We start from the raw sequence: 13,405 nt of genomic DNA on the forward strand, positions 1-13,405 counted from the left end.
ACACAAAGAGCGGTGCACACAACCATCGCTTGGATGCACCAGAGTCCCTAAGGCTTCCCAGTTTCCACCTCCACACGGTTGCTCCCCATCTCCTGTCCACACATGCTGAGTGGTCCCACAACCTCAAGGAACATATTTCTATGGGATACAAGCAGCTTCAGCTGGAGTGGGTGGTGTCAAAAGATCTCCCTTCCCTTGCGGTTTGTTGAATCAAGGCTCATCTGTTCAGGCTCTTTTCCTCACCACTGAGTAAGTGCAGGCATCTTGATGAAGGCACTGCATGAATTCCAGACCAGCTGGGGCTTCCAGTGCCTCCTTTGAAAGCTTCAAAGGCAATCATTTTCAGAGACCGATGGGAAGTGAAGGCAACACAAAGGATGACTTGAACCCAAGGGATCTGCCAACAGCGCCATTGAGGAAGCTGTGGAAGTGACTGGTACTGGAAGTGGAACTAGTGTTGGTTTGGTATACGGTATTCCGCCTCATGCCGCCTTGTTGAATTATACTGTGCTTCATTGTTTTAGGTTCAGGTGGCTTGGGAGGATCAGTCCATTACGCCACCATGGCTCGTTCTGCTGTCAGACCAGCAAGCCTAAACTTGAATCGCTCCAGGAGCCTTAGCAACAGCAACCCAGATATCTCTGGCACTCCAACCTCGCCCGATGATGAAGTCCGATCAATCATCGGGAGTAAGGTAGGATTGCACTTAGCTGAGGGTGATAGCCCAATATTTTTAATTCCTAAACCCTATTCAGGTAGTTAATCTCTTACATTTTCAAACCCCACTGGGGTCCAGGCAGTGTTATCCGCCCTAAACTGGATGCAGCTTGTACTTTAAAATGTGCCGCGATGTCCTTGCTTGTTCAGGAAGGCAGCGCTCAAAGGGTGTTTGCAGCTGTAAGCAGGTTACTTTTCAAGGTGCTGTACCTGCACAAGGACAAAGGCAACGAAAGAGCAGACTCTTTTATTGTGAAGTTCTGACCTTTACTTTTTCCTTTCGGTCCAAATTATTTTATGAGCCACTTTAAAAGCGTTTTACACCCAGTTACATGAAAAATCAATCGAAGGCACTTTATTTTTTTAAGTCATCGCCCCATTTGTATAAAAGGGCAAGATGGAAATGGAAGCACCAAGGAATTTAATAATTTTTGAATGATTAAAAAAAAAACCATTTCACCCCAAAAAGTGACACGTGTTGTTCTTATTAAACATTAAAGGCTTTGACTGGGAGAGCTCAGAATATTTAAGTATCCATTTGATGGTCTTGCTAATTAAACCACCTTGACCTTTTTGTGAAATGCCTGAGGGAGTGATGTGCACATGGAATTTACCTTGGATATGATAAGTTTTATGTGAGCTGCCTGGCCTTGAGTAATTTGGCAATAAAAATGGATAGAAGCTTTCTTACAGAAACATATTCTGCTTTTTAATAAGCTGGAAGGAGTAATGCGACAGCCTGGCAGAGATATTGTAAAACTCTGGGCACATCAAAATCAGTGGAAACCCTCAATTTTGCTTTGGAAGTGTCATGATTTCTTTCCCCGACCAAAACCTGATTTGGGGCTTTTTGCTATGCTTCTGAAATACTGGTTTGCTTTAGAAAAAAATATAGATTGGGTCCAAATTATGGATTGGATTATTCCAGTTCCTGCCCTGCACCCAGGGGGTGAGGGAGTGTGAGGTGGGAGCTGGGGGAGCGGAAGGAGGAATACAATACAAGGACATGATTGGCACTCAGACTGGCCAATGGATTTTTAAAAGGCAGGTGGAACACCAACCAACCACAAACTGCATCTTACAGAAATTTTGATTGCAGGACTGTTCTTGCCCCAGCTTGTTGAACTTTATTTACTGCGAGTTTCTAAACTCCTAAGAGTGCTTTCATATTGCTCCATGGTTTATAAATTTTGACTCTGAGACCTGGATTGTTTATTCATTATTTATCTGCCAATGTTTGGTTCAGGGACCTTTGGTCCAAGTATAAAATGCCAACAGGATGGCTGTAGCAATTTACTGGAGACTAGGAAACTTTTGAAACAGCAATTTGGGTGCATCTGTGTGCAGATATCGATTTTTGTGTGCCCAGAAATGTATGTGGACAGGTTTCATTAGTCTGAGCTGGTGAAGTGAGGCCTGATAAGGCTACTTTCTTTGAAGTAATAAGATAAAATCCTTGTTACACCAACCGCTCAATAGTCTCAGTGGAGAGGTTATGTTAAAGTAATATGTTTGAACATTGAATATGTAAGTTTATGTCTAAAGTCAATGGCTAGAACAAACACCATTAGATGTACTGCTGGATAAATGTTTAATGGTTCTTGTATTTGTTTAAAAACCCACAAAAATGGTTTCTTTAAGATGTAATCAATGACCCAAATTCAGGCAAAATAAAAAAATAGGGAAATTTGAAAAGATGCCCTGTATTGAAGACATCCATCTTTTTAGCATGTGAGTGTGTGTGTGATGAGGAAATGAGAGAAATAACCCGTTGGACTAAAACGTAGATAGTTTTAACAGTACTAATTGTATGGAATACACTCTGGGTTTCTTTGAAGGAATTGATTTTCTCTGCGTTTTCCTGTACTGTGTGGCATGCAACATGTAACATTTCTTTCCTTTCCCTGCTGCTTTCTGTTATATGCCCAGGGCTTAGACCGCTCCAATTCCTGGGTAAACACTGGTGCTCCAAAAGCTGCCCCATGGGGATCCAACCCCAGTCCAAGTGCAGAGACTACACAGGTGGTGTCTACATTAGAGCTTTCTTCTTGCCTTGGCTAATATTACCTTATAGAACATCTTATCCTCCCAAGTTTACACTGTGGTCTCCTTGACCTGCCTTTATCTATTTTGAAGAGTTCCATGTCCTCATTCCCCACCCCCACCACCGCCACACTGCATGAAAAACCACCCACTTGCCACCACTGTTTGTCCTCGCTTTGTGTTTCAGTTGTTTCTGGGTTTGTGAAATGATGATGCTATATAATTTAATTTCCTTCCCCCTTTCTTTATAATCTACCTCTACAAAAGTTCTCAATGTTAGGTGACACATATTCCTAATGGAAACATGTACAAAGTATCCCCTCCCCCAAATATAAGTTGTTGTTGTTGTTGTTTTGGTAACATGCCACTTTTCCTTTTTACCATATTCATAATGCATTTTTCTTCCTCATCCATCCCTCCTCCTTTTGTCATGTGAATAGGTGACTGCAATTAAAACCACATTGTTGTATATGTTAGATCTTAATCTCAGCTAATAACATTTGGATACTGTGGGGTGTGTCATAAGAGATACCTTTGTTGCAAAGTATAAAATATTTGGAGTCTTGACACTATAACCTTATAGGTCTTGACACTATAACCTTAGCTGCTTGCTTCTTAACACTGCATGATTATTGATTTATTGGCTATTTGTACCAACAAATGAATGGGTTGAAGTCAGTTGAACATACCTCTCAGCTTTATCTACAAAAGCAAAACAACATTTTTCCAAACCCAAACAAATCTGATAGAAATGAACATTGTTCTAGTCAAAAAGCCGTCAAAATTAAAACCAGATTTAAGAATCAAAAAAGTCACGTTTAGTGCAATAACCATTGGTATTGGATTATACTTTGGAGGTAAGAACCCTGCATTTGTTTAAGCTGGAAGGAATGGCGCTGATATCTTAAAGTATACTGTTTTCTTAATATACACGTCAACAGACTATAATGCTGCTACACACCAGTTTCATGCTTTGCAACAATACATATCTTTATGCAAAAACTTTGCACTTGATTTTAAAGAGGCCTGAGCCCTAAACCCTGCAGATGTTTTGCTAAACAAATTGCATTTGAGACTTTGTAAGCCATGGCTTATGAAGTCAGGGTCAAGCTCCCCTTCTCTCCCCTCTTCTCCTCGTGCTGCACGACAGCTTTGGTGTAAAGATCCTGATTTTTGCATCAAAACCAAGGAACTCTTGTCTTAATGTCGGTTAACGAACACGGAAAATAAGCAGGGATTAGATCACATCCTGACTTAGTTCCTGATTTGTTAATGAACATTAAGTTAGAATTCCACAATGTAGATGTTCATTCAATGGTTTCAATGCCCAAATTGGATGGAGGTGGAAGGGGAGGATGCTTGGCCCCTGCATTCATTCCCAGCTTCATAAATCTTGTCTTATGATTCCTCAAATGATTGTCTGGACTGGGCCTTTATTTGACGAGATGCACAAAAGAATTTGATACCTGGATGTTTCTGTTTACTTTGTTGATGTGCGTAGCCCCCAAACTGCAAATGTCACCCGCAACCAACTTTAATGTGCTGTCATCATTCATTCATTTCCCACTCTGTAGGCTACAGACCGAAGTTGTAATCGTATGTCTTCGCACACAGAGACGTCAAGTTTCTTACAAACATTAACAGGACGGTTGCCAACTAAAAAGGTAGATTTTAGTGAAGACAATTTAAACATTGTATGGAAGGCAGGGAAGTGTTAAGTCATTATAAACCATTAAAGCCATCACACTTTAGTGGGTTCCCTGCCTTTGTGTCTTGATTTTGAGAGGGCTGAGTCAGCTTAGAGCCAAGGTTGCTCAGCTAAAAACCAGGGCTTCAGGCTGTCATAAAATGTTTCAGAAGATTCACTTATGGTTTCAAAAGAGTTCCCCTCTCCAATTTTAAACAATTCTCTCAAGAATAGTACAAAGATTTAAGCAGATGCGCAAGAAATGTGGGCTCTGCAGAGGCTCCCACTGGCCATTTTCTGTCTTGGTTTTTCACAAATTTTGGAGTGAAATATGAGAACTGGAAAAAACTCCTGCCATCTTTTCCATCATCCTTCCCATTCATTCTTTACTTCTTCTAAGTGAGGGGAAGAGATAATAGCACTGCTAAACTTTTATCCTGCTAGGAACCTCCACAAGCAGGTCTTTTCCACCTACCGCAATGGAAGGTAGGGGAGGAACAAACAGGAGCTCCTTCCGGTCAAGTACCTTCCAGGGATGAACTGTTTCCCTCCTCTGCCTCCTATCTTCTTCCAGGAGGCTGTTTGTGCTTCAGAACTCTATCTTACATTTAGCTTCAGCCAAAGCATAAATTGTATTTTTAACACCTCTTAGGGAAGTGTTTGTTCTAATGTTGCAGGGGCCTCATGGTTCCATAGAATAACAGAATTGTAGAATTTTAAGGGGACCCTGAGGGTCATAGTCCAACTCCCTGCAATGCAGGAATCTCAACTAAATCATACATGTCAAATGGCCAGCCAACCGCTGCTTAAAGACCTTTGCTGTTTTGTCTTATGCCCCTCTGGTAAGATCAAAATGAGAGAGAGGAGCATGTTGTCAGAAGCAACTGTGATAGCATGATTATGTTCACTCCAGCAGTCTCCCTCTCACCTCCCCCAGGCTTAGGAACGAACTACTTCCTTATGAAAGCCTGATTTTTAAAAATGAAACAAAACAACAAAACATCCCTACATAATTAGCTGTCAATTATGCCCCTTTGTGGTGCCAAGATAAGAAAAACAAGAGGGAAGGCAACAATTCACGAACCAGAAGAGAGAAGCTCATGATGATTTATTCAGCCTAATGCCTTATGTTTATAATCTTTGCCAGAATCACAGAGCAAATTATAATTTGCTTTGATAAAGTATCATCCTGTGTACCTTAGAGTTTCTCCTTTTCTTGATTCTGTTAAGAAAAGGCTAGGCAAAATGTTTAAAACTAAAGCAAGCATTTTGAGGGAAAGAGTGATTTTTTTAAAAAAAAAAACCCCACAGATAATAAAATTCTGGACCAAGGTGATGTGAAATATTTCTCACACACAGTACACACTGTGGTCTGATGTTGTTCCCCAAGTATTTCATCAAAGCACATTTACCATTGCTGTTCCCTTCACACTCATTGTTTTGCTTACTCTCATCCTTCACTGTGACTGTGTTCGGACATAAATGCTTAACCATGATTTAGCTTTATGAGAATGAGCTTGGCCTCCCCCTGGACTCACCACTTCTCTACTATGCCTGTGAAGAGGAGGCTAGAAGCTTCCACTTTTTAGATTAAGTACAGTGTAATACGCCATTCAAACCTTAAACTGGTTAATCTTAACTATGGTTAGGGAAAAGAAGCCAACTTCATATTTGTTTCTATCAACCATAGTTAAGACTTAACCACAGTTCATCCATGTTTGAATGACTCAACAAGCTTTGCTTAATTATAATAATAAAAAAACAGAATCAAAAGCTTCCAGATTCCTCTAGATATCTGCACTGGGGAAGGAGAGAGGGATCGTATGAGCTAAGGGAAGCTGGACTTGTTCTCTTAAGTCTAATACAGTGGTGCCTCGCAAGACGAAATTAATTCGTTCCGCGAGTCTTTTCGTCTTGCGTGGTTTTTCGTCTTGCGAAGCACGGTCCGTCGCAACTGCACCTCTTCAAGCGGCTTTAAGAAAAAAGGAAACAAACTCGCAAGACGTTTTTGTCTTGCGAAGCAAGCCCATAGGGAAAATCGTCTTGCGAAGCAACTCAAAAAACGAAAAACCCTTTTGTCTTGCGAGGCATTCGTCTTGCGAGGCATTCGTCTTGCGAGGTACCACTGTAATGCTTTAGTATTATGTCCACACCAACCCTGTGTGTCCATTGTTACTGTTGTGGTTTTTTTTTAATGGATTGTGTGTTTGAAAATTATCATGCAACTGATACCGAATGTGAATTTGAATCTGGCTAGCTTTTTCATGAAGAACTGGCCTTACAGTGGGTTGTCTGCAGTGGGAGTGTACGGGAGGCAGCTCTCCAGCAAGCGTGGTTCTTCTTCGAGCTTATGGTAAGAGAACAAGGAAATCTGCTTCATTTTCTCTCTCTTCTGTTTCACCTTAATTCCACTGATTTCCCAGGTGCTTGTGCTAGTGCAACGCTTGAAATGCCCTTGAATAATTCCACTAGGTAGTGTGAATTAGAGATGAGACAGGACCTTGGAGGGGAGGGTGGCAGACGGCTTCTCAAAAACAGTTTTGCAGAGTCCCCTCAGTGATGAGAAGGGGCTCCGAAGAGTGTAGAGAAATGTTTGTGGGGGCATCCCCATTGCGAAGGCAGCTGTGAGAATGCTCCATGACTTGGCCTTCTGCGCTGCAGCCATTTCGTTCAAGGTGCTGGTGGTCAGCATGGTTGGGTGCTGCCAAGGACTACATTCCAGGAGGGGGCCTATTGCCAAGCCCCTGTTATTTACTATGTGCTTATGTTCACTTGTTTCCCCCTGAGTGGGCAGTGCCATGAGCCTTCATCTTCCTTCTGGCCAGTGGTTCAGATTGGGCCCAGAGTGAGAGGAGGAGTGAATGGGGAGCAGTGATGGTGGTGGTGAGAAGAAAGACCACTCAGGAAGGAGATACCACTGAAAACCTCTTATTCAAGGGCCCTGCAAAATTTGGATCCAGCACCAGTTTCATTGCTCACTCTTGCATTGTGGCAAGGCAGGGAACAGATCTTCTGGTTGGCTCTGTGGGGCTTTGACTTCACCATGTAGGAAGCTTGTCTTATACTGAGTCAGACCTTTGGTCTACCTAGCTCAGTGTTGCATACACTGACTGGCAGCAGTTCTCCAGGATTCCAGACTGGGTACATACCAAGCCCTACCTGGGGATACTGGGGATTGAACCTGGGACCTTCTGCATGCAAATCAGATGCTGTACCATTGAGCTATGGCCCTGCTTACTGTGTAATTTTAAGAAGAAATAAAAAGGGAAAGCATAGCTCAGAAGAAGCAGCAGCAGCTTGGGCTGGGAGCAGGCACACACACACACACAAAAGAAATTTGAAAGGAGAGGACAGATGTATTTTGCCCCACTTGAAACACCAAGAAATGTTTAGAGGTGAAAATTCTGCCCCTCACTAAACAGGATGGATCTGTAGCTATTGTTGTGACTGGTTTGTGTTAAAGAAAGGCATCAAATCACAGTGCTATCTATCCATGGCTGATTTTTTTTCTCCCTACTCTCTCCCCTTGCAACTGACTGCAACTTATAATATATGTTCCCTCCAGGTAAAAAGTATGGTGCATCATTTGTATTTTGCTGACAAACTCGATGCTCCAAGGAAGAATCGTTTTCCGGAGCGCTTCATGGATGACATAGCTGCTCTGGTCAGCACAATTGCCAGTGATATAGTCTCCCGGTTTCAGAAGGTAATGGAAGAAGTTCAGCCGTGCTCTTGTCAAAATTTTAACCGCTGATACTGAACGATAACTTCCAGATGATGCAAGACAGATTCTTGGATGAGGGCCTTAGCATGAAGCCTCAGTGTTTATCTCTGTTCCTTTCCTTTCATTCCCTTCTGCCCCACCCCAATGTAGGATGCTGAAATGATTGAAAGGCTCAACACTAGCTTAGCCTTCTTCCTAAACGATCTACTCACTGTTATGGACAGAGGATTTGTCTTCAGCCTTACTAAGGTGTACTACAAACAGGTAAAGTCTCTGGATAAAAAGAGGTGGGGATGGGTTGGCGTGAGGTGAAAGCAGAGAATCTTTGGAAACTGCAGCAGGGAAGGGGAAAGGAGGAGAGTAGGAGCAGAAGGAAAGTTCATCTGTGAAGCAGAATTCGTAAGTGGATGACTGGTGGAGTGACAGGAGCTTCACTTACAGTTGTCAATTTGAGGCTGGTTCCATGGCAGTTTCAGGGGAAGCCAGGGCACTGAGCCAGTTTGACATCTGATGGGAGGGCATTCCACAGAGTGGGTGGTGCAACTACCAAAATACCTTCTGTCTGGTTCCCTGTAGTTTCACTTCTCTCAGTGAAGGAACCACCAAAAGGCCCTTGGAGCTGGACCTCAGTGTCCGGGCTGAACGATGCGGGTGGAGATCCTCCTTCAGGTATCCTGGGCCAAGGCCGTTTAGGGCTTTAGGGCTTTAAAAGTCAGCACCAACACTTGGAATTGTGCTCAGAAACATACTGGGAGCCAATGTAGGTCTTTTAGGACATGTTATGTGGTCCTGGCGGCTGCTGTCAGTCAGCCACATGCAGGATTAATTGTAGCTTTAATTTCTTTTCGGCAGTGGCTTCTTGTGGCCTGTAACTCTTTAACTGTGCTTTCCCCGTCTTTGCAAGGTGTCATCCAAGCTTTATTCCTTACCCAACCCGAGCACCCTTGTGTCCTTGAGGTTGGATTTCCTCCGCATCGTCTGCAGCCATGAACACTACGTTACTCTGAATTTACCATGTAGCCTGTTGACACCCCCGGCATCCCCGTCACCTTCCGTGTCTTCCGCAACATCTCAGGTGAGCAGGGTGCCTAGAAAAGACATTGCTTGCCTTGTGGGAAGAACAACCCAGTGTGTGGTGGCAGCACTTGTAGAATGAGGTACCTTTTCCAAGTACTGTTCTTCTTTGAATGTAGGTTATCCTTTGGTGCTCATTTGTATAATCAGCATGCAGACTCGCTGAGGAAAGTGCTTTAAATCAGGCTTCCTCAAACTCGGCCCTCTAGATGTTTTGAGACTACGATTCCCATCATCCCTGACCACTGGTCCTGCTAGCTAGGGATCATGGGAGTTGTACGCCAAAAACATCTGGAGGGCTGAGTTTGAGGTAGCCTGCTTTGAAATATATGGGTGCTGGACAACCAGGAGAACAGAGAATCTCCTAGGGAAAGGCAAGCACCATTTTGAACATAGCACCTCTATCTTTACTGGATAAAGCCAGCCAGGTTGACTGGCAGAGGACTAGATGGTACAGCACTCACCAAGCATCCTAAGGTCAGTGTCCACCACGATAATTAAGAGCCTTTTCAGAAAACCTTTTTCAACCTTTTTCCACTTGTGGTTGTCGTGTCCTGTTGAGATCAACTATTGGTTAAGAATAAGAAGACAGATTTACTCTTATTATAAGCCTTGCACTTAAAAACAATTATTGTTTGTTTGTTTTTTACACAAAATGGAGGGAATTTGTCTCATGTGGTTGTTACAGCATAAATGCTCTATGCAAAATGCTGTAGAGCTTAGATAAATCCAATTTTTGAAAGAATGTGAACCGCATGCAATTCATGACCAAGCTTACCTGTTGCATACAAATTAAATAAGGTGAACGGAAAGCAAATCTATATTGCACATTTTAATATTGCACATTATTGGAACAGTAAAACGTAACTTACAGCAGATATACTATATGTACTGAAGATCATTTAAGCTGTGCGTAACTGTATACTGCTTGTATATTTCATGCTCCTTGACTTTGTATTTAAGTTGTTAGGAGGAGGAGGATGGAAAAACTTTATCCTAGGGATGTGATTCTATATTCAGAGGTGTAGCTCATGAATTGGGAAAATTCTGGCTTCACTTACTGGAAATACAGAAAAATAGAGAGCAGTGTTTGTGAGAGCTTAGCAGAGTGTATGTGGAGTCTTTCGCAGTTCTGTAAATAAAAGTCTTAAGTACCATATTTTTCGCCCTATAGGATGCACCGGCCAATAGGACGCACCTAGTTTTTTGGGGGGGAAATAAAGGGAAATTTTTTTACCCCCCCCCCCAGCCACGGATGTCTGCCCGAAGCACGGGGCGCTCTGCTTCAGTGCGCTCCGTGCAGCAGGCTGCTATCCGCAGCCTAGGGAGCCCTGTGGGAACTCCCGCGGGCTCCCCAGGCTTGCTGATAGCTTCCTGAAGCCTGCAGAGAGAGAGGGGTCGGTGCGCACCGACCCCTCTCGCTCTCCAGGCTTCAGCGAAAGCCTGCATTCGCCCCATAGGACGCACACAGATTTCCCCTTCATTTTTGGAGGGGAAAAAGTGCGTCCTATAGGGCGAAAAATACAGTATGTTATACAAGACACTTGTTTACGGTTGCTCCAGCCACATTTATAGGATTACCAAATGGTCTGTTTGTAAAATGTAACCTGTCCGGAGGACAATGCAGTCAACACGTTGCAGTCTGAAATACATACATTAAAATTTAACAAAGGTTGGTGTTTGTTTCCATAACAGAGTTCTGGTTTCTCAACGAACGTCCAGGACCAGAAGATTGCAAATATGTTTGAACTGTCCGTGCCTTTCCGCCAGCAGCACTACTTGTCAGGCCTGGTGCTTACTGAGCTGACTGTCATTTTGGATCCTGATGCAGAAGGGTGAATTTTACAATTCTTTTGGGCGGGATGGAATAATTCAAAGGAGATCTAATGTTTCACAAGCAGAATTCTGCCTTAGGCAGGACTGCATTCAAATGTGATATTAGAGGGAAAAGAAAGGAAACAGGTTCTTCCTCAAGTTCCAGCTGCTCTCCAGATCAGCACCTCTGCTTTGATTGCTATCCGAAGATCTTTCCTACCAGAGCAGCCTTTTTATATCAATATTATGAGGCAGCCATGTATATACAGGGTGAGAGCGTGGGCTTCTCCATAAACATAGTCACTTTCATGGTGTTGCATCTACCACAAGATTGAATTCAGTGCTAGTTCTACTGAGCATAGACCCATTGAAGCTGGTGGACATGGCTAATTTAGGTTTATTAATTTCAGCAAGTTGCAACCCATAGAGTCAATGAGAACCCTATTGATGCATGGAGCTCTGGATCACAGCCAAAGCGTGGTAGTATTAAGATTTGATTGCCATAGACCTGGACACTAATTTCCACTTTGAAACTAATTGTCTTCATGCAGGTTATTAAAAATCCAACCATTTCCGTTAACCCCAGCTACACAGGGGTGTGTGGTCCCTGCCCTCAAATCTGCAGGCAGATTTGCAACTCTGTAATTGGCTTACATTTATGTCATAGATAACCCCATCTGGCAAATAGGAGGTCTGTGTTTTTAACGTGGTTTCCGATTCCCCAGGCAGCCTGTTGTAGTGCCTTGTAAATAAAAGCACCTCTTTGCATGTGTGTAGTCTCCAGCACATGGACATTTAGGTTGCAAGCCACACTTCTGGATCATCACAAGTTGTGGTGGCCACCAGGGACTCTGGATGCAGCAACTAAGGCAAAGATGCAGAAGTCTGATAAGAAATTTACAAAATGGAGCAAAGAGGCAGGAAGTGTTAAGGGAGCCATAGCAACCAAGTATATAGCCGGCAGGAGAAAAAGGAACAGTAGGGGCATCTATAAGCAGCCCCTGCTCCCATTGATTGGGCTTTGGGGGAACCACCATCGGTCATCCTTCTGCTTATTGACCCATTACTTTCACTATGCTGGTTGACTGAAAAGCATTTGCTCCATTGATCTGTGTGGAGACAGGTGAGAAGCATCTGTAAAACTGGTTCACACCTTTAGCTGCTGCAAAGGTGGTGGGAGCTAAATACATGTTTGAGGGCCAATTGGCTAATGTTAAAGGGTTTGCATATCAACAAATCCTGTTTCAGTGGTTAAACCAGGGGCCGTGAAATTGCCATCTCCATGACCATGATTCATTTACCACTTTACTGCAGGTGACAAAACGCTGACATCTTTTAATACAGGTGTGCAACTGTAAGACACACTGCACGCACAGACAAATGCGGTATCAGTAAGCGTGTTGGTGTAGGTGTGTGTTTACCAAGTCTTATCTGCTCTAAAACTATTAACTAATCCTTCCAACCCTACTCGTATCTTAACAGTTTGTTTGGATTGCATAAGAAAGTCATCAACATGGTACACAACTTGTTGTCCAGCCATGACTCCGACCCACGGTACTCTGACCCACAGGTAAAGGCCCGGGTGGCTACACTGTACCTGCCTCTGATTGGTGTGATCATGGAGAGTGTGCCCCAGCTGTATGATTTCACAGGTATTTCATATGCTTCCCCCCCCTTTTGCATTAAGAAAAATGGCAGATTAACTGCCAGACGTGTTGTGCTGCTGCCTGAGTGCTGTCTTTCACTTGAACAAGTAACTTAAAACAAACAAACAAACCAAGGGATTCCTAAGTGACATCCAGGAAATGAGTCCTTAAATCTTCAGGAGTTTTCATCAGCGATCAAATTTTGCACGTAGTCCCAAAGCTACACAGAGCAGGATGTGTGCCAATGTCTTCTCCACTGACCTGTTGCTATCTCATGTTGAGTTCTTACTTATTTTATTTAAAAGGTTTCTAACACACATACCCTTTTTCATCAAAATGTAATGTCAAGTTGGAATACAGTCACATCAATAATAAAGCACAACAAAAATAAAACCCACAGCAATTGAGCTTTAATGGCAGATGCAGTCAGATCTGGGCCAATTAATCAGATCCCCTCCAAGCCTTGCTGAAAAAGATATTTAGTGGATAGTGGGCCTCACACAAGATGATAATTGATTGGGCTCACTGACTGAAATGTTGGGTTTGTCTGTACACCAGTATTTTAACAGGCTGAGAGTACAAGATACAGTTCTGCTGTTTAAGCTAAGCACATCTAACCTTATAAATTGTCTGTCTGGAATCAGTGTTGGTCCCAGATTTTGAAAGGCCCTTGAGCAAGAAGTCCACTTTCCTGCCACT

At 43.1% G+C, this 13,405-nt stretch overlaps 1 protein-coding gene across 10 annotated transcripts in view; it reads left to right on the plus strand.

Moving 5' to 3' along the window:
* The window catches only part of DOCK7 (dedicator of cytokinesis 7), a 108,192-nt gene that overhangs the window by 66,047 nt on the left and 28,740 nt on the right, over window positions 1-13,405 (plus strand). For 5 of the 10 annotated variants that reach the window (XM_053392198.1, XM_053392200.1, XM_053392199.1 and 2 more), the window contains exons 22-30: window positions 525-694; window positions 2,647-2,739; window positions 4,335-4,424; window positions 6,705-6,800; window positions 8,013-8,153; window positions 8,322-8,435; window positions 9,076-9,246; window positions 10,941-11,080; window positions 12,543-12,712. In XM_053392198.1, coding sequence (XP_053248173.1) covers window positions 525-694; window positions 2,647-2,739; window positions 4,335-4,424; window positions 6,705-6,800; window positions 8,013-8,153; window positions 8,322-8,435; window positions 9,076-9,246; window positions 10,941-11,080; window positions 12,543-12,712 — 1,185 coding nt within the window. The remainder of the gene's footprint in view (window positions 1-524; window positions 695-2,646; window positions 2,740-4,334; window positions 4,425-6,704; window positions 6,801-8,012; window positions 8,154-8,321; window positions 8,436-9,075; window positions 9,247-10,940; window positions 11,081-12,542; window positions 12,713-13,405) is intronic. The other 5 variants (XM_053392205.1, XM_053392207.1, XM_053392208.1 and 2 more) reach the window with 2 other exon arrangements.

This window comes from Podarcis raffonei, chromosome 6 (genome assembly GCF_027172205.1).
Source record: "Podarcis raffonei isolate rPodRaf1 chromosome 6, rPodRaf1.pri, whole genome shotgun sequence".
Lineage (NCBI taxonomy): Eukaryota > Metazoa > Chordata > Lepidosauria > Squamata > Lacertidae > Podarcis > Podarcis raffonei.